Source organism: Megascapheus bottae, chromosome 15 (genome assembly GCF_031878675.1).
Source record: "Megascapheus bottae isolate mThoBot1 chromosome 15, mThoBot2.hap1, whole genome shotgun sequence".
In the NCBI taxonomy this organism is placed as follows: Eukaryota; Metazoa; Chordata; class Mammalia; order Rodentia; family Geomyidae; genus Megascapheus; species Megascapheus bottae.
In genome coordinates, this window is record NC_143523.1 from 58892953 (window position 1) to 58920276 (window position 27324).

A 27324-nucleotide genomic window follows, 5' to 3' on the forward strand; every position below is an offset into this window, starting at 1 on the left:
CATACACAGAAAACAACGAAAGTGATGCTGTGGTTCAAGTACTAGATCCCTTGATCAAAAGAAGCTCAGGGACAGTGCCCAGACCCTGAGTTCAAGCCCCAGAACTGGTAAAGAAAAAAAAAGACTGTCATGTTGCCACCATGCTAATAATGTATTGATTAGCCTGCAGACCAGACATCTGCCATCATGGCTGCCAGATACAAATACAACTGTATGCTGTATGTTACAGGTCTTTGTTCATATTAGTGGACTTTTCAACATACCAAACATTGTTCACAGGCATGGAGTTTCCTAACTTCCTACCTAAACCCCATGTTACCATCAAGCAAATAGAAATACATACTGAGACAGACAAGAGCAATTTATGTGCAATTTTGGGGTGAGATATGGAAGGCAGGATTTGAATTTAATTTAGGATATACTAAATTAGGCATGTCACTTTGGCATCTAAATGGAGATGTACAGTTGGCAGCTGGTTCATAAAACTGGAATTTGGAGAAATGTAAAGATATAAATTTTGTCCATTGTTTTGAGAGCCACAGGATTAGATAAGATTGCATAAAGAAGTAATTTTCATACCTTTGACCTCAACCCAGGATACAAAATATATTTTATGTATTGACCTAATACATGTATGTAACTAAAATTCCTTGAAGCAAATTTATAGAATTAACTATATAGGATTAACTATTCCCTTTGCTTTGTACATATATCTCTAAGGTTTTTGCTCTGACTTGAGTTTTTTCTATGTCAATTGAAGTTGGGGCCTACAGTCACACTGATAGCTACTGATGAGTCACTGACCTAAGACATTAATTACAGAATTTCAGAGAGATCCAAAGATGAGTTGTATGGCACTGTATAGAGATGACTGAGAACCAGAAAAGCCTTGGAGAATCCAGAGATAGAGCCAGAAGAGAGAAATGAAGAAAATATTTCAGAAGAGCATGTGTCCTCAGCAGTGGAGAAGTAAAGTGAGAATTGATCTTTGGATCTGAAAGTCTGAGATCAGTTAGGCATTAAAAGCAAATCAGTTCAGATAACATGGTGGGGTCAAAGGCCTGGCTGTCCAGATATGAGATGGTGACTGAGTGGCTACATTTCTGCTTTACTATAAAGGGGAACAGAAAATGGAACCACTGATGCATGTGGAATTGTGGTTTTCTGCTTAATTATTTCCATCCTAATAGCAACAAGGAAAGAAATACAGATGCAGAAGAGACTAGCAGGGGTAGGAAGGAAATCTGTGGGTAGAATGCAGGACTCACCTGTAAATAAAGAGAAGAAAAGAGTAGGTGCAGGCGTGGAGTGTGACCTAGTGGTAGAATGCTCATCTAGCATCCACGAAACCCTGAGTTTGATTCCTTGGTACTACTTACAGAAACTCTAGAAGTGGTGCTGTGGCTCAAGTGGTAGAACACTAGCCTTGAAAAAGCTCAAGGACAGTGCTTAGACCCTGAGTTCAAGCCCCATGACTAGCAAAAAAAAAGAAAGGGTAGGTGGTTTGAATAAAATTTCTAGGAGACTACTGTTTTGGACTGAATGTACAGAAGTAGGCCCAACAGAATGAAACAAAACGCATTTGTCATGCTGTAGTGCCACCCCCTGTACCAGCCAAAGCTAAGTGCTTCCTATGATCTTACAAAAGGAGAGGACAGGTGGAGGAAGGGGGAGAAAAGGAGGGACTCAAAACAGGAAGTCTTCACTGTCCTAACTCAAAGGAACATTGACCCATCTGCTTTTGTGCTGTTTCTGCTTTCCTCAGGTCTTTTCTATTTATAAGGCCAACTGATCTGGATCAGCTCATCAGGACACTCATTCTATAGTATCGAATAAGATGACCAATTCAAGAATGAAAAAGAAAAGCCAAAAGCCAGGCACAAGGTGTATGCCTTGGCATTGGAGGCTGGAGAATTATGTAAGGCCTGGGCACTATAAGCAAGATCCTGCATCAAACAAATAATTAAAATAGCTAAGCACTAGTGGCTCGTGCCTGTAATCCTAGTTACTCAGGAGGCTAAGATTTGAGCATTGCTGTTTGAAGCCAGGCCAGGCAGGAAAGCCTGTGAGACTTTTTATCTACCATTAACCACCAAAATGTTGCAAGTGGACCTATGGCTCACGTGAGTAAAAAAGCTAAGGGACAGCACCTAAGCTCTGAGTTCAAGTTCCAGTACTAATATAAAAATACAGGGAGAGAGAAACAGAGGGGGAGGCACTGTTGTATTCACCCCATGGAGCACTCTCCTTTCCCCACCCTTCAGACAACTGATTCCCTTGCCAGACCATTTCCTGTCCTTATGTCTCAGCATTATCATTAACATCATCATTATTGTTGTTGTTGTTGTTGTCTGCGGTAGGGCTTGAACTCTGGACCTGGGCATTGACCCTGAACTCTTCAGCTCAAAGCTACCACCTTACCCCTTGAACCTCAGTGCCACTTCCAGCTTTCTAATGGTTAATTGAAGATAAGTCTCACAGTCTTTAGTGCCTGGGCTGGCTTTGAACTGCAATCCTCAGATCTCAGCTTCCTGAGTAGCTAGGATTACAGGCACGAGCCACCACACCTAGCGTAACTATTGTTTTAAGCCACATAAGCAAAAATATTCCAATTTTGACAGTTAGCTTTGTAGATCTTGCTCAAAATGATCTCCGGTTCCATTCATTTTCATGCAAGTGGTACAATTTCTTGTTTCTTTAAGGCCAATATTCCAAAATCATAAATATATGTTTGAAGTATTATTATATATGTAATATGTAATATTTATATGTAGTATTATAGTAGAGTACTATAATATGTAATATATGGTGTTATATATGTAGTATTTAATATATTATATATGTATATATTTAGTGCTACAATAAACATGTTGTGCAGATACTTCTCATATACTCCTTTCTGTTATATAGGCACAAGAGAGGTATAGAAGAGTTGTAAAGTATTTCTAGTTACAGAGTTTTGAGCAAACTCCATCATGATTAACATAGGGGTTTCAGCAATTTGCATTTTGGCCATCAAAGTTTAAATAGCGCTTTTCTCTAAATTCTGGCCAATACCTGTTTTGTTTCTCTTGTCTGACCTGTGTCATCTTGATTGAATTTCCTTTATGGCTAAACATTTTATCAAACATTTCTTCAGATATTAGCCATTTGTTCTTCTTTTATCTGTTCAATTCATTTACAGATTGACTGGTTGAGTTATTTAATTTTGGGGGGTTAATTTTTTGAGAGTTTTGTTTGTACATTAATCATTTGTTGAAGAATAACTTGAAAATATTTTCTCCGGTTATGAGGGTTGGCTCTTCATTCTGGAAATTATCCCTTTCGCTGCACAGAACATTTTAATCTGATGCAATCCCATTTCTCAATTCTTATGCAGTTGAAGTCCTATTGTGAAAATAGTTTAATATGTCTTCATATTTCCTCCATGTTGTCCTATAGGTGTTTCAAAGGTTCAGGTTTTACATCAAGATCTGTCACCCACTTTGAGCTGATTTTTGTATAGGTTGTGGGGCAGGGGTCTGCTCTCCATCTTATATTTGTGGATGTCATTTTCTTGCACCACTATGGAAAAGGCTGTACTTTAATTCACTGTGTGTCTTTTGTTAAAAATTAGCTGAAGTTGTGTGGTTTTATTTCTGGGTCTTCTAATTTCACTTATCTATACCTATTTTGTGGTGGTATCATGCTGTTTCTCTACTATGGCTTTGTTATTATAATTTGAAATCTGGTATTTAAGTAACTTCAGAATTACTCTTTTGCCAGAATTGCTTTGGTAATTTGGGTTCTTTTGTACATCCGTGTAAATTTAGGGTTGATTTGTCCATTTCTATAAATAACACATTATAGTTTGATGGAGGCCACACTGAATCAGTACACTCTTGAGTTTTTGCTAAGGTAGCCATTTTCACAATATTAACTCTGCTGCTCCTTGAACAGCAAAAGTGTTCCCATCTCTAATGTTTTCAATTTTCCTGTTCCCTGCCTCTCAACTAACCAGGATTACAAGCATGCACACCAGTCAAGGTGGCCCCCATGGCCTTTTTAGTAGGTTGTTAAATTCTGTTTGTAAGTATCTTGCAAAAATTTGCATCTCAGTTTATGAAGAGAATTAGTGGTCTTAATTTTTTCCTTCCATACTTACATACTTTTGTATCAGGATAATAGAAGGCTCTTTATTATTGCCTCTGTTTCATTACCTAATATACAACTGGTTAGTTTATATACTCCTAGGTAAGTTTAAGCAGTCATATATATCTAGAAATTATTCATTTCTTCTAGATTTCCATTTTATTTGAATATAAGGCTTCAAATTATTCCCTAATGACCCTCTAAATTTTCATTGGTATTTTTCATGATGTCCTTTATCTCTAATTTTATTGTGTCTTCTGTCTTTTGGTTACTTTAAGTGTTTTTCAAATCTGTCTGGTTCAACAAGAAAACGGGTTCGTTTGGGCCTCATTGATACTGCATTGAGGTTATCTTTTTCTTCTTATTTCTATTCATTTGAGTCTTCTCTCAGTTTTCATTAGTTTGGCTACAGGTTTATCAACCTGGTCTGTTTTTTCACTGATTCATTGTACTCATCTTTTAGTCTTCATTAATTTCTGCCCTGATCTTTGTTTTCCTTGCATTTAATGCTTTTGAGTTTGGCTTATTTCCTAAAAGCTGGAAGATCATTATGCTAGTGCGTGCGTGTGTGTGTGCGTGTGTGTGTGTGTGTGTGTGTGTGTGTGTGTGTGTGTGTGTGTGTGTGTATACTGGGGCTTGAACTCAGCATCTCATGCTCTTGCCTGGCTTTTTCACTCATAGTGGGGTACTCTAGCACTTGATCCATGCCTCCAGTTACAGCTTTATTTTCTCTCTCTTGGTTAATTGAAAATAAAAGTGCTATGATTTTGTCTTCTTGGGCTGCTTTGAATGATAACCCTCACATCTCAACCTCAGCTCAAGGCTACCACCTTACCCTTGAGCCATAGCCCCATTTCCCATTTTCTAGTGATTAATTGGAGATGAGTCTCACAGCTTTGTATTGCCTGGACTGGCTTTGAATCTTGATCCTCAGATCTCAGCCCCTTGAGTAGGTAGGATTACAGGGGTGAACCACCATGCCTGCCTAGATCTTGTTTTTAATTTAGGCATTCATAGCTACAAAATTTCTTAGTACTCCTTTTATCTTGTCCCAAAGGTCTTGAGAAGTTGTTTTCATTTTCATGTAATTCCAGGATTTTTAATAAAAAGGTCCCTCCTATTTCCTTGTCAGCCCATCGATCAAAAGTGAATTTTGCCAGGTGATGATGGTGTATAACTAATCCTTGCTACTCAGGAGGCTGAGATTTGAGAATTGTAGTTCAAAGCAAACCTAAGAAGGAAAGCCCATGAGACTCTTTATCTCCAACAAATGACTCAAAAAAAGGCAGACACAATGCTCAAGAGGCAGGGCTATACCCTTGAGCAAAAGCAGCTCAGGGACAGTACTTAGGACTAAGTTCAAGGCCCTGGGGACCCCCCCACACACACTCCACCACATACACACAAAGTGTTGTTCAGTCCCCATATGTTTGAATACTTTACTTTCTCTCGCTGATTTTTTACTTTTACTTCCTTATAGTCTTAGAGTACTATTTCTTCTGTTTGTTATATATGACCTATTTTGGAAAAGTTCCATGAACTGCTGTTGGGTGAAATATTCTGTTTTAGTCTACTTGAACTCTAGGGTCAGTTCTTACATTTCCTAGTTGTTTTTGTCTGAATGACCTATTAGTGAGCTGTGTTCCGGCCCATATGAGCCTTTCTATCCAGTATTGTTTCCTTCCTGGTGTGCTAATACTTAGTGTACACATGTTCACAACTGTTGTATTCTCCCGATGCATCATTACCTTTGCAATATATAATGCCCTGTCTCTTCTAATTATCACTTCCAGTACCTTGTCAGATATATGTATACCCACTCCTGCTTGCTTTGTAGTAGCATTTTATTGGGAGCTTTAAATTTTTCTTTCTTTTACTTTAAGCTTGTGTTTACTCAGTAAAGTCTATTTCTTGAAGGCAACAAATGTTTGGATCAATTTCAATTTTTTTTTGCAAGTCCTGGGGCTTGAACTCAAAGCCTTATCACTATCCTTGAGTTAGCGCTCTACCACTAGAGCCACAGCAGTAGTTCTGGCTTTTTCAATGTATATGGTACCAAGGAATTGAACCCAGAGCATTGTGCATACTAGGCAGGCACTCTACCACTAGGCCAAACTCCCAGCACCTTTGTTGAATTTTTTTTTATGTCTTGCATTATCTTCCTTATTCTGTTCACCTCTTATTTATATCCTCTTTAAATTCATCTATCTAGTTATTTATATTCTCTTTGGATTTTAATTTTGAACTACTTTTCATAAAAAAAGAATTTTTGGCTTTCCAGTATAGTTCTTGTGTATTTCTTATTTAAATTGGCGTTCAAATATGTATTCATTTTTGAAAATACACGTTAACCATATTATATATTTATGCCTTCATTTCATTAACCATTCTTATCTTTCTTTGGAGTGGAGTATTTGAGATTTTCCCCAGTTCACTATCACTGAAATAGTTTATTATATAATTATATTATTGTATAATTGTTGAGGTGTTATATTGCCTGTTCTTTTTTTTAATGTGTTTCTGCATTGAGATTTGCTCATCTGAAGTCCGGTCACTGGTTACAGATTTTAATCACATAAAATTTTTCAGTTAAATTATCCTCTCTGTTCTAGAAGGCTGGCTAATGGCAAGGTTGATGTGTTGCTTCTTGCCACTAGGCTGAGGTTTTACTCCTGGTTTATGGAGAGACAGGAATGTGATGAGTGTATGAAATCCAACATCTTTCTTCTTTCTGACTATTTACTTCATTTCTACTTAAGAAAACAGAAAACACAAAGCATATATAAGCCTACTGCATGCATTCATATTTATAGAATTATTTATAGAAGTATGCCTTAGCCCATAAATCTAGATGATCCATTTATTACATATGAGATGAGAACAGGGGGATACTTAAACCCTAAAAGAATGCTTTTGTACCAAGCTGAGTATATGACTAATTTATTTAACTAGTGGTTTTATAAAAGAAAAGTATTTATAAAACAAAGTTTACTGTAAATAATCAAATAATCAAACTCATAGTGAAGTTGAATATTTATTTGAATTTCTTCTGGAAATAGCACTCAACATATAAAACAAGCCAAGCTGTAAGATTTTACTTCAAGTGTAGCCATTTTTCAAAAAAAAAAAGGTGGTTCCCATATTTAATGACAAGTAGGACACTGTCTTGTAAAAAAAAACTACCTTTTAAAAAGTAGTATTTTATAAATATATACTATGATTAACATGATGTGTTTTAGAGAATGGATACATATCTGAATGCTAATCTAAATATGGAAGAAATATATAAATACGTGTGTATTAAAAACCACACTGGAAAACCAAATGTTCTTTTTTTACAAAAAGTAGTTTGAAAATAAAAAGAACTTGCCAGTAAACTCATAAACTTTCACCCATGGGATCTTAAAAATATCCCTGCTTACCCCACCCCCTCAAAAAAGAAATACAGACAAAATATGGTCACTTTGAATAGCGCCATTACATGACCACTCATTTCTGTACAGCATGGAAGCTCAGTTACATAGCCAACAGTAGCTTCCTCAAGTGCATCTTTTGAAGATTTGTCTAGTAAAATCGTAATATCAAATATAAAACACTTAACACAGACATGTAAGAACAAAGCTATAGTGGAAAGCTTTTTAAAACTACTTTTAAAAGTTTTGATTTACCAAAGAATAAAGACATCAAATACAGGAGTACTCTCATTCTTCAACGGTATGCATTATATGCTCTTATTTGGCAAATCTTTTGGAGCCGAACAAAAATAATGCAGTCTAAGCAACATGTCTTCTGTCAATATAATGCGATTCCTCGGGCAGATCAGTGGGGTGCAGAAGAAAGTTAGATTTTTGGAAGCTTTGGTGCATTAACCACAGGATTTGCTTCCTGCAAATATTTTCTCCCTGCACTCTTGTAATCATAGGTGCAGCCGTGAGTTTCTGCATAGCGATGAGATGCACAGAAGTTGTTTCCACATCTAAAGCACAAAAAAAGTTGACATGAACAATTACATTTCTAGGAAAGGCTCATCTCTTTAGGAGAGAAGAGCTTGACTTCAGGCAGTCCAATTGGAGCCCCTTGCATCTCTTTAGTAATGTCAGCGCAGACATTTCCCTTCCACTCCACAAGCACAGAGCCCTTCCAAAAGAACAAGCCAATTTTATATGGACGGCAGTTTAGCAAAGAATACAGTATGAAATACAAAAGGGAAATAAGTAGCCCTTTGCAAAGTATGCAAACTGAAACTGATAAGCAAGGCCACTGTATTTCCTATACCTGATGAGTTTCCCAGAAATTCAGTCTCATAAAAAAAAATTTAAGAACAGGCTCAGAGCCTCACACCTGTAAACCTAGCTACTCAGGAGGTGGAGATCTAAGGATCCTGGTTCAGGTACTAAAAAGTCTGTGAGACTCTTATCTCCAGTTAACCACCAGAAAACCGGAATTGGCGATGTGGCTCAAGAGGTAGGGCCTTGAGCTTAGGGACATAGCCCAGGCCCAATCAAGTTCCTTGATCGACAAAAATATTAAATGATGTAAAATCTAACTACACCATGAATGGGAGAACTTGAAAAATGGTTCTAGCAACAAGGTAAATTATTTTCATTAGAACACAGTCCACTCTAAAAAGCAGAAGTCATTTTCAGTGTCTGTTTCACTTTAAGGGCAGACAACAATAAGGGAAGATAACAATAAGTGGTGACATAACACTTAATTATGATAAAAATTCATTCTTTGAAAATACATTATGCAACTCTTTTGAAGTAACTATAACCTATTATTGCTAAAATGTATATAAATTAACTTTCACTTTAGTCTTTTTTTTTCTTTTTCACTTTAAAAGAGAATCTTATTCCCTGTGCTGTGGCTACTTGTAATCCTGGCTACTCAGGGAACTATCTGAGGATGGAGGTTGGAAGCCAGCCTGAGCAGAAGTCTGTGATATTCTGTCTCTAAAATAAGCAGCACAAATCCAGGCTAGGGATGTGGCTCAAGTAGTAGAGCACCAGCCTTGAGCTAAAACAGTGCAAGGCCCTGAGTTCAAGCCCCATTAAAAAAGGAGGTTCTTCTAGACAACATTCAAACCAAAACCAATCTATTTAATATTCTCCCATTGGCATAAATCTCTTAGTTTAATGGGTAGCTTGAGGGTGTGCTTGTTCCTTTGGAAACTCATGAACTATGTACTTTGTTTTACTCCAGCCACTAGGAAAGAATCTGAAGGCTGCTATCTGAATATCACCTTGATGTAATGAATGCCAATTTAAGTCATGTCTTATTTTGCATTATTCCCATGACGGGTCAACACAATAAAAGTATCTCAGCTTCTCTGGATGGCCAACCTGCCTGCATTCGTAGCTAGTAGCCAGTCCTGTTTTCTTTCCACAAAGAAAACAATGCTTTGTTGTTTTCTTCTTTGTTTGAAGGGGGGCTTTCACGGGTGGGAGGTGATGAATGCATTCTCCTGTTTTGAGGGAAAAAAACACCTTGATTAATACAGGTACAAAATTCTAAATGTGGAATACTTGTAAGCAAAAGCACAAATCAGTCTGGTCTTAGATCAATATTTGGAAAGTTGATGGTTACCTAGTAGTTATGAATGTATTTAATATGTTCAATATCACTGAACTGTACTTAGAAATAGTTAAGAAGCTGGGTGCCGGTGGTTCACGCCTGTATTCCTAGCTACCTAGAAGGACGAGATCTGAAGTCTGTGGTGTGGATCCAGCCCAGGCAGGAAAGTCTATGAGATCTCCAATAAACGACTCAGAAAAAGTCGTGGCTGTGCCTCAAGTGGTAGAGTGCTAACCTTGTGCAAAAGAAGCTCAAGGACAGTGCCTAAGCCCTGAGTTCAAGCCACAGAACTGGCACAAGAACAAAAAGGTAAGAAGCCCAGACATGGTGGCATACGTAAGTAACTGCAGCGCTTGGGAAACAGGGGCAGGAAAATGGTGAATTCAAGACCAGCAAGACCAAGCTAAGAAAGAAAAAACGAATAAGATAAATGGGGAGGGAAGAGTACATTCCTAATATTCAATATAAACTCTGTGAAAGTAGAAAAATTGAGGGGTGCAGGAGATAAAGGGGAATGATGATCAAGATGCAGTGAACTCACAAATTGGAGTGTCAAATGGGAACCACTTTGTACAACTGTTACAGATAAAAATATTTTTAAAAAAGTAAAAAGATAACTTGATATAGTAAGACTTGACCCTTAGAGTAAGGAGTAGAAAACAATCTCCAAGTGTCTTTAAAAACAAAAAACAGTCGGCTGTGGTAGCTCATGCCTGTAATTCTAGTTACTCAGTAGGCTGAGATCTGACGATCTTGGTTCAAAGCCAGCCCCAGTGACCTTGAAACTCATCTCCAGTTAACCACTAGTGACGCTGTGGCTTCAGGGGTAGAGCGGTAGCCCTGCTGTTGAAGACATCAGGGACAGTGCCCAGGCCCAGAGTTCAAGCACCACAACTGACAAAAACAAACAACAACAAAAAATTACACCAAAAAACCCAACAACAAAACCCTCATAAACCTATAAAACAATCATAATATATAAAGTTATTTTTTTCATTCTGTGGACACTCCTTTGATACTGGTTTTGTTTATCCTTGGTCTGGATATTAAAACATAAAAGAAGGAAACAGTATGAATATAATGATTGAATTCCTTGACTGTATCATCAGTCTGGCAGCTTCAAGGTGCTGCCACTATGAGAAGGGAAGACTGACAATGCAGCCAGTCCTCTTCCTCTGCCTTCAAAAGAACCAGTCCTAGAGATTGTTTCTCTTTTATCCAGAATTAGCCAGTTTATCCCAAAAGGATCAAGGTTTATGCACTGTCCCTGAGCTTCTTTTGCTCAAGACTAGCATTCTTCTACTTGAGCCACAGTGCCACTTCAGGCCTTTTCTGTGTATGTGGGGCTGAGGAATTGAATCCAGGGCTTCATGCATGCTAGGCAAGCACTCTACCACCATCCCAGCCCTACATGCCTGGATCAAGAACACCTTTCTAGGGAAATGCCTGAGAACCCATCCAGCAGTGCACCTAAAATGAATAGCCACAGGGAGGGCAGAGAAGGCACTGGGAACTATATTCAAATTATTCAATAATCTTGTTTTTAACTGTATTTTTTGTCTTTTCTTTTTTGGTACTGGGGATCGAATCCAGAACGTTACACTTGCTAGGCAAGAGCTTTGGCACTGAGCTACATCCCAGACTGATAATCTTATCTTTTCATATACCTCTTTCCCAGACAAGAGATAACAATAGTCTGTTTATATAATCACTTTGTGAAGGAAAAGAGTTTAAGGACTGAAGAAGCCTGTTCATACCACAGAGCATTTCTTCTAATATGCCTTCGGAAAGTCAACATTAATGATAACAGTGTGATTATTGGCCTTATATTGATTTAAAAATTATCTGAAGCTTACCAACTCTTTTCCCTGCTGCTGCATTATTTCCATTCATTCCACTACCACGGGCAGACTACAATTAAAACACAAAACACCTACAGAGGTGAGTCAATGAGAATAGAAGAAATCACCAAACATGAAATATTTGTATTTTATTATGAAGATACTGTTGGGTTTCCATTTTAAGGTATTTATTTTTAAATTAATTAACTTGGAATCGGTGTCATACTTCATAGAAACATTGTGCTTATTATTTAAAACCAGTACAATTTGATGGCTCGGAAAAGAGTTATTACTTTGGGGAAAAAGCACTAAAATTAGCATTGAGAAAAACAAGATAATGTTGGATCTGGTAGTGAACACTGGAAATCTCAGTATTGGGAGGCAGAGACAGAAGGATTTGAAGGTCATTCTGTGCTACATGGTTTGAGGCTAGGAGAGACCTTATCTCAAACAGAGCAAAGCAAAAAGATAAACCATATGAACTTAATTTTAATATTACAGTTTCAGGACTAACTCATTTAAAAGTCAAGCATTAGCCAGGTGCTGGTAGCTCACGTCTATAATCCTAGCAACTCAGGAAGCCAAGGTTAAGAGGGCTGGAAGATTTGTGAGACTGTCATCTCCAATTATCCAGGAAAAAGGCCAGAAGTAGAGCTGTGATTCAAGTGGTAGAGCATCCCCCTTGAGGTAAGGGCCAACTCCCAGGCTGAGTTCAAACCCCATGCACAAAATAAAACAGAATAAAATAAAACTCAAGCATTAAAAAAGAGTTTCTACAAAGTGGGTAATCCCCCTTATCCCCCCCAGAACTTTTCCAAAAACATCCCATCCTAGGACTCTCTCGTTGAACAAAAACCAAGCTTTAAACAGGCTCAGCCACTGCAAGAGGGAACAAACACACGGAAAGGAGAACACTTACTAGAAAACCCTCCATGGGTTCACTCTGGGGAGGACTTTTCTTGGCGCTGTCTTCCTGAAAGTGCTGGAGGCTGGAGGCCAGCCCCATGGTGGAGGGCCGCAGCCGGCTGGAGCCCCGAGTGCTCTGCACACTGTCTCTGCTGGCGCTCCGCGCGAGCGATGCAAAAAACCCAATGTTATTGACGCAGCCCACGGGCTCCTTGGAGGCCTTGTTGGCCATTTCCGTGATGTCGCGAGCTTCTCCTTTGGAGATCACGTCGGGCCTTTTGCCGGGGGAGTCCACCTTGACGGCGCGGAGGCGCGGAGTCCGCGGGAAGGCGGCCTCGGGGGCCCGCGGGTCCAGCGGGCGGCGCGCGCTCTGCGGGGCGCACGGCGGGGCCTTGGCCCCCGGCCGTGGCGGCTTTAGTAGCGCGGGGTGCAGCGAGGCCGGGCCCGCGCAGCGCAGCGGCGACAGGAGCCTGCTCTTGTGGGGACTCGGGGCGCCGTGGGGCTCGCCGCTGGTCGCCCGGGAGCCGGGGTTCCCGTGCGCCTCAGGGGCTCGTACCCCTCTCTGGCCGGTGCTGAGAGCGACCTCGGCATTGGCCTTCCGGGCCCCGTCCAGGCCGCCCCGGCGCTCGCCAGCGCCCCGGGCCGCCGGCGCGGACCCCGACCCTGCGGCGGCGGACGGCTCTGCGGGAATGCGCGCGTCCGGACCGGGGGCCGAGGCGGGGACGCCATCGCTGCCCGGCGGCAGGGTCCCCGAGAAGGCTTTCGTCCGCCGGGGCAGGGAGGACGCGAGGTGGAGAACGCAGTCCGCGAGCTCCCGGTCGGGTGCAGGCTCCGCGCGGGGCGCCTGCGGCACGGGCCGGCTGGTGGCGCGAAGGTGAGCCCGCGGCTCCCGCTCCCGGGGCTCCTCCCCGCGGGGCCCTGGGCCCGCGGCGGGCGGCAGGGCTCTGTTGGCCGGGGACTGCGTGGTCACACCTGAATTCCGGGGGGCCTCGGGCGGGGGCGCGGCCACCGGGGAAGGCGGGCAGGGCTGCCCGATGTGCGGCAGGACGCGGAGCAGCCGGTGCCGGGTCGCCGCTGAGGAGCTGCTGGCCGGCCGGGGAGCCACAGGCGGGCGCGGTTTCACCTTGACAACCTTCTTAGGCTGCAAGCAAAGAGGGAACATATCATTCCTTCACATAGTCTCTGTCTCTGCCTAGGAACACAAATGAGTGAAAGAAAACGTTACTTACCAACGACACTCATGGGCATTTTTATGACCTTAATGAAAATGGTTCAAGATTAAAATCCTAAAATCATGATTGAGAACGATTTGCTGTCTTGCTTTATTGAGTATAGTTTCCTGAAGATGGTCAAGCACAATAGTTGTTTTACTTATTGTCTTCAGTACTATTTCTCAGAGTTTGATGGAAAAGAAAACATTGGTTATATTAGGGATGATTCTGCTGACTTCCAGATCCTCAACAATTTTTCCTAAGAGGATGACTGATCGTTGGTGGAGGCTGGCATTTAGGAGTTGGCAGGCCTCAACTGCCATTGTTGAAAGGGACCACAGGCTAGACCAGCCCTTCCCTGACTTCTGGGAGCCTGTATTTCCCATGGCTGAGACAGCCGAGCTTTCCAGCTGCTTGTGCGACAGCAGCATGCTCTACACAGATCGCCTGCTTTTCTGGAGGCGGGAACTGTACACGCCAAGCCAGGGGCGCCCCCACAGGCATGCCCTATGAAACCCCAGCAAACGGGGTCTCCATGGGCCCTTGCTTCTCATCCCTGGCCACACAGGTCATTGACAGAGGAACTGAACCCATGCCCTGAGGCGTCCTGGTGAGTCTGGGCTTGAGTTTTCTCTGGACATGGCTCCATGTTCCTCTTCCCTTTGTACATTTTGCATTGTAAACTTTTGCCACAATACAGTTACACACGATGTACCCGAGTCCTGTCAATCTTCTAACACATCAACACATTTGAGGAATGGTCTTGAGGCCTCCTCATACGTAAGTTTTAATAAAAGTGAAGGTGATGGGCTGTGAGTTTAGCCTGGTGGTAAGAGAGCTTGCCTAGCATGCACAGATACCCAGGTTCGATTCCTTGGTACTTACTACATACATAGAAAAAGCTGGAAGTGGTGCTGTGACTCAAGTGGTAGAGCTCTAGTCTTGAGAAAGCCCAAGGGCAGTGCTCAGGCCCTGAGTTGAAGGGGAGAACTAAAGATAAGTGTTAAAAAAAATGGCAACCATCAGGGGTCAGGATGGGGTGAAATATGAGATGACATACTAGCCCTATTATATAAGATATACAAAATGAACTAAAAATATCATAAAGTCCAAGTAATTCCACATATACTAGTTGAGCTCAGGGACAGCAACCAGGTCCAGAGTCCAAGCCTCACAACTGATTTAAAAAAAAAAGGAAGGAAGGAAGGAAGGAAGGGAAGGAGAGAGAGAAAAGGAAGGAGGGAGAGAGGGAGGAAGGGAGGGAAAAAGGGAGGGAGGAGGGAGAGAGAGAGAGAGAGAGAGAGAGAGAGAGAGAGAGAGAGAGAGAGAGAGAGGTATGAGTGTACCGAGCTCTAAGTTTAGGCCAAGGTACAGCATAGACCACACAGACATGTGCGCACATACACACGCATACACACATATGCACATGCACACACAAATCCAATTGCTAAAATCTGAGGATCTTTCTGTATCTTAATTTTAAAAAAATTACAACACTTGGGGCTAGGAAGTAGAGTGCTTGCCTAGCATACATGAAGCCCTGGGTTCAATTCCTCAGTACCACATACACAGAAAAAGCCAGAAGTGGTGCTGTGGCTCAAGTAAGTAGAATGCTAACCTACCACCTAGTACAAAGAATCTCAGGGACAGCATTCGGGCCCTGAAGTTCAAGTCTAGGACTGACAAAATAAATAAGTAAATATGTAAATAAATGAAATAAAAGTATTCTATACCTTCTATCCTATGGACCACTGAGTCCCTGGTCTCCTGCACAGCAAAATTCAATCTCAAACAAAATAAAAAGAGCTTAAAGAATATAGTGAAAACTGATTCAAAGTCATACCTAACTAAAATCATTATGGTTAAAAAACAAAAAGAGGGGACCGGGAGTTTGGCCTAGTGGTAGAGTGCTTGCCTAGCATGCACGAAGACCTGGGTTCAATTCCTCGGCACCACATACATAGAAAAAAGCCAGAAGTGGTGCTGAGGCTCAAGTGGTAGAGCTCTAGCCTTGAGAAAGTCCAAGGACAGTGCTCAGGCCCTGAGCTCAAGCCCAGGAGTGGCAAAAAAAAAAAAGAGGGCTGGGAGCATGTCCTAGGAGTAGAGTGCTTGCCTAGCATACACAAAGACACAGGTTCGATTCTTCTTCACCTCATACATAGAAAAAGCCAGAAGTGATGCTCTGGCTCAAGTGGTAGAGCTCTAGCCTTAAAAGGGCCCCCAAACAATAGCCAGACCCAGAGTTCAAGACCCAGGATTGGCAAAAAAAAAAAAGAAAGAAAGAAATTCAAGTCATTCATAAAGAAAATAAGTTGGCCACTGGCAACACCCAGAAATTCTTGTATCATTGTAATTACAAGATTTTCCATAGGAATTTAGAAATGAGTTTCTTTTCATCAAAAAGTACAGGGTACAGGGAAGCGTCTGTAAACAGAATAAAACTAAAATATAAAGACTAAATGATTTAAACTAATAAACAAATAATATAAATAAAACTAAAATATCAGGAGTGATTTTTTCTAAAAATATAGAAATATTAAAACTTTTTTAAAAGCTGGGCACTGGCGGCTCATGCCTGTAATCCTAGCTACTCAGGAGGTTGAGATCTGAAGATAGTGATTCTAAGTCAGCCCAGGCACAAAAGCCTGTGAGACTCTTATTTCCAATCAGAAAACTGGAAGTGGAGTTGTAGCTCGAAAGTGAGCACTAGCCTTGAGATAGAGAGCTCAAGGACAGTGGCTAGGGCCAGAGTTCAAGCCTCATGACCGACAACAACATATATATATATATATATATGTATATATATTATATATAATAAGAACAAAAGAGGAGGAAACAGACTCTATTTATTCTATTTGTTACTTACTAGTTAAAAATCAAGTCATACCAAAGGGCCTGGGCCTCGTATCAGTTAAGGAAAATTCAAAAGTAAAATCAATGAATGTGACAAAAAGGAAGTATTTCTTAACTTTTAGAATTACAGCATAGCTTAGTGCTGGTGGCTCAAAGTGTGTAAAATTATTTTAACTGCCAGAAAACCAGAAGTGGAACTGTAGCTTTGTAGTACAGTGCCAGCTTTGAGCAAAAAGATCAGGGACAATGCTCAGGCCCCAAGTTCTCCTTTTTGCCCCTACCCCTCAACAATAACAACAACAAAATTAGCAGCACAAAAACAAAATTAGAAAACATGTTATGAATATTTATGTATCAAATCACACAGCACCCATCTCCTCAGAACAAAAATTATGACTGAGGGTGGTGGGTCTGGCAGTGATCTGGGAAGCAGAGATCAGAAGGATTATCAACCCAAACAAAATAAAGGCTCTTCAGACTACATGTCTCAATCAATGGCTGGGTACAGTGGTACTCCCCTGTCATTTCAATGATGGAGGGAAGTATGAACAGGAAGAATGAAGTTCACATGAGCAAAGTAAAGCAAGACCCTATCTCAAAAATAACCAATCATGGCCTGGGAGTGTGGCCTAGCAGTAGAGTGCTCACCTACCATGCATGAAGCCCTTGGTTCAATTCCTTGGTACTACATACACAGAAAAAGCAGGAAATGGTGCTGTGGCTCAGGTGGCAGAGCGCTAGCCTTGAGCAAAAAAATGCCCAGGCCCTGAGTTCAAGCCCCAGGATTGGCAAAAAAATTAATAATAATAACCAATGCAAAATAGGACTGGGTATAGTCTCCCTCATTTGTCATAATCAGTCGAAACCTTGGGCTCTCCTAGCAGAGATTTACAATAGAACAAAATCTAGAGACATTAGGCCAAATAGTACAACACTAAATATAAGGACCTCCAGGATAAGGAAACAAAAGCCATATAATGAGTGACTGTTGTCCTTAATGTACTATGTCATCGCTCATCTCTTTTGCCATCCCTTGGTTATCTCATATGTTACAATTTTTCACCTTGTTATCTGATATATTTTATATGTGCTTAATTGGTTATTTGAAATTAGATAGGTAAGGGGGGAAATCAAGATAAGCGGGGGGAGGATGGGAGGGAAATGGGGACCAAGTCATGCGAAAGGGTATCAATGTTGGTGAAGTAATGCACCTTCTATCTGGTGAATATAATGTAACCCTTCTATTAATCACAATAAAAAAACTTGAAAAAAATAGGACTGGGTTAATGACACAAGTAATAATAAGGTATGTCTTACAGATATCAAACTTTTACACTAACTTGGAGACTGAATTACTTAAAGTATACATGGTTCATTCGAAAGTCCGGTACCAGTAGCTCACACTTTCTAATTCTAGCTACTCAGGAGCTAGAGATCAAGAGGATCCTAGTTTGAGGTTAGTCCATCATGGATATAACGCCTGTGAGATCCCTTCTCTACCAAGAGCTGATAGCACATGCTCAGAATTCCAACTATAATGGGAAATGTAAACAGAAAACTAGTGATACAGAATAGTCCGGGAAACATGTGAGATGATATTTCAAAATAGATAGGTAGGTAGATGGATAGATAGAACAAAAAAGGCTAGAGACATGGCTAAATAGGTAGAGTGCCTGCTTAGTGAGTATGAAGCCCTGAGTTCAAATCCCAGTAACATCATAACAGTGACATTAGATTTCAAAGAAAATCCTATAAACTATAAATATAAACCATATTGTCTGGTTTCCATACAATAAACTAGAAAGCAAAATGAAGTCAGAAATGAAAAAGACCTTACCACCAGAAAAAAATCAGATATTTTGGATTACTTTTACATTAAAGAGGAAATATGAACATTATAAATTTCTGGAAAATATAGAAATATTACAAGTTGACATTCTTTGATGATACATTAATAATGTGTGTAATATTCTTGCCAAAAATGTTTAACTTCATTTTTTTGGTTATTATTGTTGCTTTTCATCTTTTGAGAGGGAGGAAGGTGGCATGAAGAAATGAGGAGGAAGGTTTTCTGTAGATACTATGTAGAAAATGATATATGCAATTTGTAGGCAGGGACTGAAGGGGGAATCTGGGAGAAAGTGAAGGAAGGGGTGATATTGTCAAAAAGAAATGTATTCATTACCTGACTTGTAAAATGGTACCTCTCTTTACAACCTTTTAATAGTAACAGTAAAATTATACTTAAAATGTTTAACTTGTATCTACTCATAATCAACTCATAAAATAAATCCAAATTGAGAGACAATCTCTCAAACAACTAGCCTACACTCATAAAAAATCATCTGATGTGGCTGGGAGCTGGCAGCTCACGCCTGTCATACTAGCTACCAGGAGGTTGAGATCTGAGGATCACGGTTCAAAGCCAGCCTGGGAAGAAAAGTCCATGAGACTCTTCTCTCCAATTAATCACCAGAAACTGGAAGTGGCACTGTGGCTCAGTGTGGGAAGAGTGCTAGCCTTGAGAGAAAAAGTTCAAGGATAACACCCAGGACCTGAGTTCATGACCCATGACCGGCAAATAAATAAATAAACATTTGAAATGAATGTCTAAATTAAGGAAGAATTCTTTTCCTTCCCTTCCCTCCCTTTTTTCCTTCCCTCCTCCCTTCCTTCCTTCCTTCCTTCCTTCCTTCCTTCCTTCCTTCCTTCCTTCCTTCCTTCCTTCCTTCCTTCCCCTTCCATCCTTCCTACCGTCCTTCTTTTCTGTCTCTATCTCTCTGCATCTGTCTCTGTCTGTCTGTCTCTTCTGTCTCTCTCTGCCTGTCTCTGTTTTTCTCACTCTCACTCTCTTTCTCTCTCTGTCTCCCTCTCTGTGTCTCTGTCTGTCTGTCTGTCTGTCTGTCTGTCTGTCTGTCTGTCTCTCTCTCTCTCTCTCTCTCTCTCTCTCCCTGTGTGTCTCTCTCTCCCCACCCTCCCTGATTTTTGTGTTTTTTTGGTTTTTGTTTTTTTGGTTTTTTTTGGTCTGAGAAGAAGAGAATTGAACTTGATACCTGATCCTTCTGCTTACTAGCTAGTGTTCTACCAACTGAGCTATGTTTCCAACCCCTAAGAAAGAGTTCTACATGAAAGGAACTAAGGAAACAATATGATGTGTTACATAAGGTAATATTATAACAAAACACAATGCATGGTTCTTTTTCACTATGAAATCTCAGGCTGGTCCAGAACTTCTGAGTTCAAATGATTTCAAATGATCCTCCTGCCTCAACCTCATGAGTAGCTGACATTACAGGCACACACTACTATGCCTGGACAGGTGATGTTGTTAATAGAATTCCAGATCCAAAACAAAACAAAACAAAATACTATGAAGCATGTTATTGAGATCTGGGAAATATTATAAAGGAGGTCAAAATTTGAATTAATGACAAATTTAGTAAGTGTGGTAGATGGATCGCAAGGAATGGATATATGCTTAGCTTTTGGGATCAATGTCATGTCTAGAACTAACATACAAATAGATCAGCAAGAAAAATCTGAAAGAAAAACCAAAATAGAAGTGGCACTATGGTCCAGTGGTAGAGTGGTAGGTAGCCTTGAGCTGAAGAGCTCAGAGACAGTGCCCAAGCCCCACAACTGACCAAAAAAAAAAAAAGCAAACAGGAGAAATATTAGTTAACCTAAACTGTATATGCATGTTTTCAGTAAAAGTCTGATAACACTTCTGAAGAATTGGACCTCTTTTTTTATTATTCAAAAGGTAAAATAGAGGAATCTTTAATTCCCACTTCCTATAAGGGGAGCAAGAAATGTTTCTCTTTCTTTTTCTACCTGCTTTAATCCTGTAACACTAAAATAAATCCTTGCCTATCTTGCTTCCTAGCACTGTGATCCCTTTCCACCCTGGGCTACACCTGGGGTGAAAGCAATGCGTCCTTTGCAGCTCTTCCTGGAAGACTGGCTGTGATGGTGGATTACACATATCTCAATAGGTTTCAACCCCAATGTCCTGTCACCGAAATCCCCAAGTGCTAAATTTATTTTGTCTCCTATAAGGAAGGAACTATTGTAACAGATCTTTTTGTTATATAGTTGTTGGTTTTTTTTTAAGCTCTTAATGTTGGCACAAATTTGCTTTACTAATAACAACATTAAGTATAGTCTCTTCTGTCTTGTCATTTAATTGAGTATCTATTGCAGCTAAGTACACAGGGACAAGATCAGATTTGGTCCTAAACTAAAAATATAAATGAATACATTTTCTTACTAAAGCTTTCAAAAATGCAAAATAAGGGCCAGGAGTTTGGCATAGTGGTTAAAGTGCTTGCCTAGCATGCACGAAGACCCGGGTTCGATTCCTTGGTATCACATACATAGAAAAAAGCCAGAAGTGGTGCTGAGGCTCAAGTAGTAGAGCTCTAGCCTTGAGAAAGTCCAAGGACAGTGCTCAAGCCCTGAGCTCAAGCCCAGGAGTGGCAGAAAAATGCAAAATAAAACACAAGAATGGAAAAGTGAATAAAGAATGTGGGACATAAATATCTACACACACATATGTACACATAATGGAATATTACTAGCAATAAAGAAGAAGGAAATTATGTCATGTGCAGGAAAATGGTTGGAAATGGAAATCATCAGGTCACGCAAAACAAGCTAGACTCAGAGAAATATTAATTTCTCTTCTTATATGAATGATTTAGAATTTAAACAAATCTGAACATAGAAGGGGAGTATTTGAAAAGATGGGTGGAAGAGAATTGATGGGGACAGGAGAAGTGAATATGATTAAAGTCATGCATGGCACATAGCTCATGCTTGCAATCCCAGCTATTTGGAAAGCATGCGAAAGAGCATCATAGTAGGGTATAAATGAATGAGTAAATGGATGAATAATTAAATAAATAAATTAAAAAATTTTTGGCAATATTGGGGTTTGAACTCAGAGCTTGCACTTGCTAGGCAGGTGTCCAACCGCCTACAGCAAAAAAGCCAACCCTTTTCGGCTAGTTATTTTTGGACTAAGGTCTTCAGTGTATATGTAGACCCGTCTACACTGTGGTCCTCTTTTGTTCCAATATAGCTGGGATAACAGCTGTATACTTGAGATAGGGTCTTGTGAACTTCTTGCCTAGTATTGTCTGGGACTGTGTTCCTCCTGATCTCCACCTCCTGAGTAGCTTGAATTATAGGCTGATGGTAGATGAGGAAGAGAAATCAATTGATCAATCGATTGATCCATCCATCCATCCATCCAGACATCCATCCATCCATCCATAGATGTTGATCCATACATACATACAATATGGAGATAAAAATCAATGGACAATGAAAATAACCCAATTGAAAAGTGAGCAAAAGTCCTGCATATCTCCCTTCCAATAATCATGGGAAAGTCAACATTATTCCTTATTAGAGAAATATAAATTAAAACCATGATACAGTTATCACAATGGTTAAAATGAAACAATTGACAACATCAAGGATTGACAAGGAAGTGGCACAAACTAGGATGTTAGTAATGGAATGCAAGGGGTTCAAATGTTCTATAAAGTTATGTAGTATGATCTCTACATCACACATATACCATCCTATGATTGTGTAAGTTTATTTAGGTGTGCCATCCCTAAAAGAAGTGATTATGCCTTCTAAATAATCATCTTCAAAGCCTAGTTGATAAAAGTCGAAACACAAGTAAACCTGATTGACTCCTTATACAAATGAGAAAGAAACAAATTAGAGTGAATGACACTGTAAAGTATCAATAAAAATAGAATTAATGGCCAGGTATAAAAATTCAAACTTTTTATTGTTATTTTATTTTATTTACTTTTCGTGCCAGTCCTGGGGCTTGAACTCAAGAGCATGGGTGCTGTTCCGAGGGTTATTTTGTTTTGTTTTGATTTGTTGCCATAAGGCTAGTGTTTTATCACTTAATCCATAGTTAAACTTCTGGCCTTTCGGTGGTTCACTGGAGAAAAGGGTCTCACAGACTTTCCTGCTCAGGCTGAATTGAACTGCAATCCTCAGATCTCAGCCTCCAAAGTAGCTAGGATCAAAATGTGAACCACTGACACCCAGCTGTAGATGAATTTTTAAAAATTATATGGAACAAAAATTAATCAAGAAGTGGCACTGTGGCTCAGTGGTAGAGTGCTAGCCTTGACCAAAAAGTGTCCAAGGACAGCGCCCACGCCCAGAGTTCAAACCCCATGACTGACAAAAAAAGAAAAGAAAAAAAAAGATCAAAATGAGGAATATATCCTTCATAATTATATAAAGTTAAAAATAGGCACCTTACTTATGGTAAGGGATGTTAAAACAGTAGTTATTTCTAGAAGGAGTAGTTTCTGATTGGGAAAGATTATAAAGGAGCCTTCTAAAGTGAAAGGCAGGAATTATTTTAATTGGGATTATGTCTAAACAAGTATGGGCAATTAAAAATCCATTAAGTAATATGTTAAATATTTGTGACTTTTATTTTATAGGAAAAGGAGAAAGGCTCTCACAGAGTAGAAAAAAGTAGAGTGGTTATGTGTGTGCACATATATACACACGTATATGTATATATACATTCATCTATATGTATACATACACATATCTGTGTGTTTGAAAGAAAGGTGTTATATCCAGCAAAAAAACAAAAACCCAAGAGAAAAAATGACTACATACCAATTACAATGGCAAAAACTTAAAAAGGAGAACTGTGTCAATTAGAGGTAAGACTGCAAAGTCTAAATTCTAAACTCATTCAATGCAAGTTGGTTTAATCACTTTGAAATGCTTTTAGATAACTATCAATGTCTACTAAAGCTAGAATGCTATTAAATGCTACATTAAAATAGCATTTAAGGGCCAGGAGCATGGCCTAGTGATAGAGCGCTTGCCTAGCATGCATGAAGTCCGGGGTTCAATTCCCTAGAACCACATACACACACACAAAAAAAAAACCCGGAAGTGGCACTGTGGGTCAAGTGGCAGAGTGCTAGCCTTGAGCAAAAAGTGTCCAAGAACAGTGCCCAGGCCCTGAGTTCAAGCCCCAGGACTGGCAAAGAATAGCATTTAAAAATAACTATTACCAGTATAAGCTATCTTATTATCTTTCTTAGCTCTAGCTGTGGAAGTTTAAAAAATGAACTATTTGTGGAGGTTTACTCCTGTAATCCTAACTACTCAGGAGGCTGAGATTTGAGGATTCTGGTTCAAAGTCAGCCTGGTAGACAATCCAAGACATTCATGTCCATCTCACTAACCACCCAAACAGCAGAAGTGGAGCTGTGGCTCACTTCTGAGTAACGCACCAGCCTTGAGTGAAAAAGGTAAGGACAGCACAAGACCCTGAGAAGGGACCCTACTACAAGCACAAAGATGAAAAATAAGTGAACTATTTAAAGTGCTATATAATTCTTTCAGATGTGCTGTTGCCCACTAAAACCCAACAGATCCTTTGTGTATCAGTGATGAGTCTTCACTGATAAAATGAAATGAGCCAGCCAACCTTGTACCTCCAAATATTTCCCCACTGTTAGCCCTGCTGGGTAAGCTAGAGAAATGCCAACAGTGTCACCTTCTTGCTGAGGTTCATGTTCTCCATCTTTGCCTTCAGCAGCTTCATTTTGTTCATGGTGATTGAATTTTCAATGATCTGTTGCCCCGAAGGAGAAGGCTCAGCTTCTTCATCCTCATCTGTGTACAAATTATACACAGAACCACCACTGCAAAGAAAATAATTGAGCACTTGAAATTTACTTAGACCTGTTCCATGACTCAAACATCTTTTAGGTGCCAAAGCAACTAGAGGTGTTAAGGATAAAATGCTACACTCATTCTGTCAATATAAGTGAAATACATTTCGAACATCTATTTCTTGAAAAAAAATTAAATGGGGATAAATACCACATAATGATCTAGTATTACTGGACATCTACCACAATGAGCTCCTCTGAATCTAGTTCATCCTAGAAACTGGTGTCACCAGAGCACCCTCTTAAGAGAGGCAAACTTCATTTTCACAAGGATGTCTCATTTTATTTTATCAGCCAAGACTCATAAATGTATGGCCAACACCACAAACTACATACAGTGAAAAAGCATGGTCAAGAAGGAAAAAAAATATTTTTTGTATATCCGGAAGGGATTCACACTAAAAAAAGAACAAATATCAAGCTCATGCTTAACTGCTATCAGAACATCTTCTATTCTTAATGGAACAAAAAATTAATTTTTTAAAAAAAAGTGGTAACAAAAAATTCTAGGTAGTTGGGTGCCAGTGGCCTGTAATCCTAGCTACTCAGGAGGTTGAGATCTGAGGATCGAAGTTCAAAGCCAGCCTGAACAAGAAAGTCTGAGACACTTTTCAATAAACTACTCAGAAAAAGCTGTAAATGGTGCTGTAGCTCGAATGGTAGAATGCTCACCGTGAATACAAAGAAACTCAAGAGAAAGAGCTTAGGCCCTGAGTTCAAGTCCTGGAACTGGCCAAAAAAAATTCTAGGTATGTTACCTAGAATAGTATTTCATGACTATAACCACTGCACTTACTCAGACTTTATGGAGAAAGATTTGGGGCCCTTCTTCTCTGATATACCGTCCTCATTTTACTGCTCACATGTCTGTTCCTCACTACTTCCCCCAACAAGTGAGTTGAAAACACACAGTCAGCTTTCCTCATCTTCCTGTCTTTATACTTGGCCTAGTTCTTAGTATATATTCAATAAAGATTCAAAGAACTAAATACAAATATACTGAACTTTTAGGATATTTTCAATAATGAAAAATGATGGTATCCCCAGGACTGGCAAAAAAAAAATCAACAATCTATCTTATCTTTGCTGGGTACCAGTGGCTCACATCTGTAATCCTAGTTAATCAGGAGCCTGAGATCTGAGGATCTTGGTTCGAAGCCAGCCAAGGCAGAAAAGTCTGTGAGTCTCTTATCTCTAATTAAGTACCAAAAAGTCAAAAGTAGAGCTGTGGCTCAAATGGAAAAGCACTAGCCTTGAGCAAAAAAGCTCAGGTACATAGAGCAGGCCCTAAGTTCAAGCTCCAGTACTCACATACACAAACACCCCTCCTCCAAACACACATTCTATATCTCACCCCAATCAAAATGGCTATCACCAAGAAAATAAATATTGGCAAGGATTCTGGTAATGATATATATGGGAATTACCCATTATACATTGTCTGTGGGAATGTAAATTAGTACAATGAATCACTGTGGAACTCCTTAAAAAATATGATCCTGGGGCCGGGAGTTTGACCTAGTGGTAGAGTGCTTGCCTAGCAAGGCACTAAGACCTTGGTTCAATTCCTCAGTACCACATATACATAGAAAAAAACAGAAATGGTGCTATGGCTCAAGTAGTAGAGCTCTGGCCTTGAGAAAGCTCAGAGAACGCTCAGGCCCTGAGTTCAAGGTCCAAAACTGGCAAAACAAAAAACATGATCCTGCCATGCACTATGATCCTGGCCATATATACCACACACTGTGTGTGTGTGTGTGTGTGTGTGTGTGTGTGTACACACTGCAGCTCTATTCACAACAGCCAAGTAATAGAAGGAACTAGGTTCCTTCAACTGGTGAATGGATAAAGCAAATATAGTCTATCTGTCTGTTTTTTTGTGCTGGTCCTGGGGCTTGAACTCAGGGCTTAGGTGCTGTCCTAGAGTTTGTTTTGGTTTTGTCTTAATTTGGGTTTTGGTTTTGCTTGACCCATAGCTCTACTTCTGGAATTTTCTGAGTAGTTAATTGGAGATAAAAGTCATAGACTTTCCTACATGAGCTGGCTTCACACTCTGATCCTCATCTCTAAGCCTCCTGAGTAGCTGGGATTACAGACAAGAGCCACTGACAGTTGACTCGTATTTCTTTTTTTATCATTCCCCATTCCTGAAGTCATGCTATCTTTTTATTACAACAGCCAATACTATTAGAAGATTCATGCTGCATGAAAGTTGAGAACATTGCCTTTGTACCACCAGTAGCTTTGTAACTGGCTAAAAGGTCAGTACCTGTTTAATGACTTAAAGTGAAAGGAGATAAAGACTCATTTGTAAGATGGGATGCACAGAAACATAAAGGTTACTTTGTCCAATTCCCTCATTTTTCTGTTCCCTAGTTAAATTCTATAGGATCTCCCTCACCCTCAGTTCTGGAATGTTACAGATTCTCTCCCTTTTACAAAGAACTGTATAGATTTGCCCATCTTTAAAGCAACAAAATTCAGTTGTGAAAAAAGAGACCAACTTTAGACTTCACTTTTTCTACCATGACTCAATAATATAGTAACACTAGTTTCATAAGACTATAATCTAGCCATCTTAAGAGTTTTATAAAAAAGATAAATCTTGATTATGAAAAATTCTCCTATATAAAGAAATGAGAAATTATTCTAAATATTAACCATATGAGAAATGAAGAAAAATGCATGAAATTTAATCAGTCTTGTTAATATATTAAGGTTATTTTGACAACTCAAGATAACCATCAAAGTTTACTAAAAAATATGATATTCTCCTTTTCTAAGAAAATGGCATGCAAATGAAAAACCTCTTTACCTTAAAGATTCAGATAATGGTGTTAAAGTGCCATCTCCCCTATCTACTACACGAAAAAAATTTAATTGATCTCCTTCTCGGTACACCAAGAACGTAACTTGTTTGTTGCAGGAAGTTTTCTCCCAGACTTCATCTCGACTAGAATCCATGTACTCAGCCATCTCCCTAAGTGGATCTTCCATAGGAACTACAAATGGCAAAAATTGATAAAAAGAAAAAGCTGTTAATTCACATTAACTTTTTTTTTG

General features: G+C 39.8%; 1 protein-coding gene across 8 annotated transcripts in view; it reads right to left on the reverse strand.

Moving 5' to 3' along the window:
• Positions 1-6633: 6633 nt before the first annotated feature.
• Zfand4 (zinc finger AN1-type containing 4) overlaps positions 6634-27324 on the reverse strand; it is a 45185-nt gene continuing 24494 nt past the window's right edge. For 4 of the 8 annotated variants that reach the window (XM_090346803.1, XM_090346802.1, XM_090346807.1 and 1 more), the window contains 6 exons: positions 27077-27263; positions 24084-24231; positions 12466-13593; positions 11562-11616; positions 9478-9595; positions 7159-8107 (listed from right to left, as the gene is read on the reverse strand). In XM_090346803.1, the coding sequence (XP_090202929.1) occupies positions 7972-8107; positions 9478-9595; positions 11562-11616; positions 12466-13593; positions 24084-24231; positions 27077-27263 (1772 nt within the window). In that variant the 3' untranslated portion in view covers positions 7159-7971. Of the gene's footprint in view, positions 6882-7158; positions 8108-9473; positions 9596-11561; positions 11639-12465; positions 13594-24083; positions 24232-27076; positions 27264-27324 lie in introns of those variants that run through there. The other 4 variants (XR_016537869.1, XM_090346804.1, XM_090346805.1 and 1 more) reach the window with 4 other exon arrangements.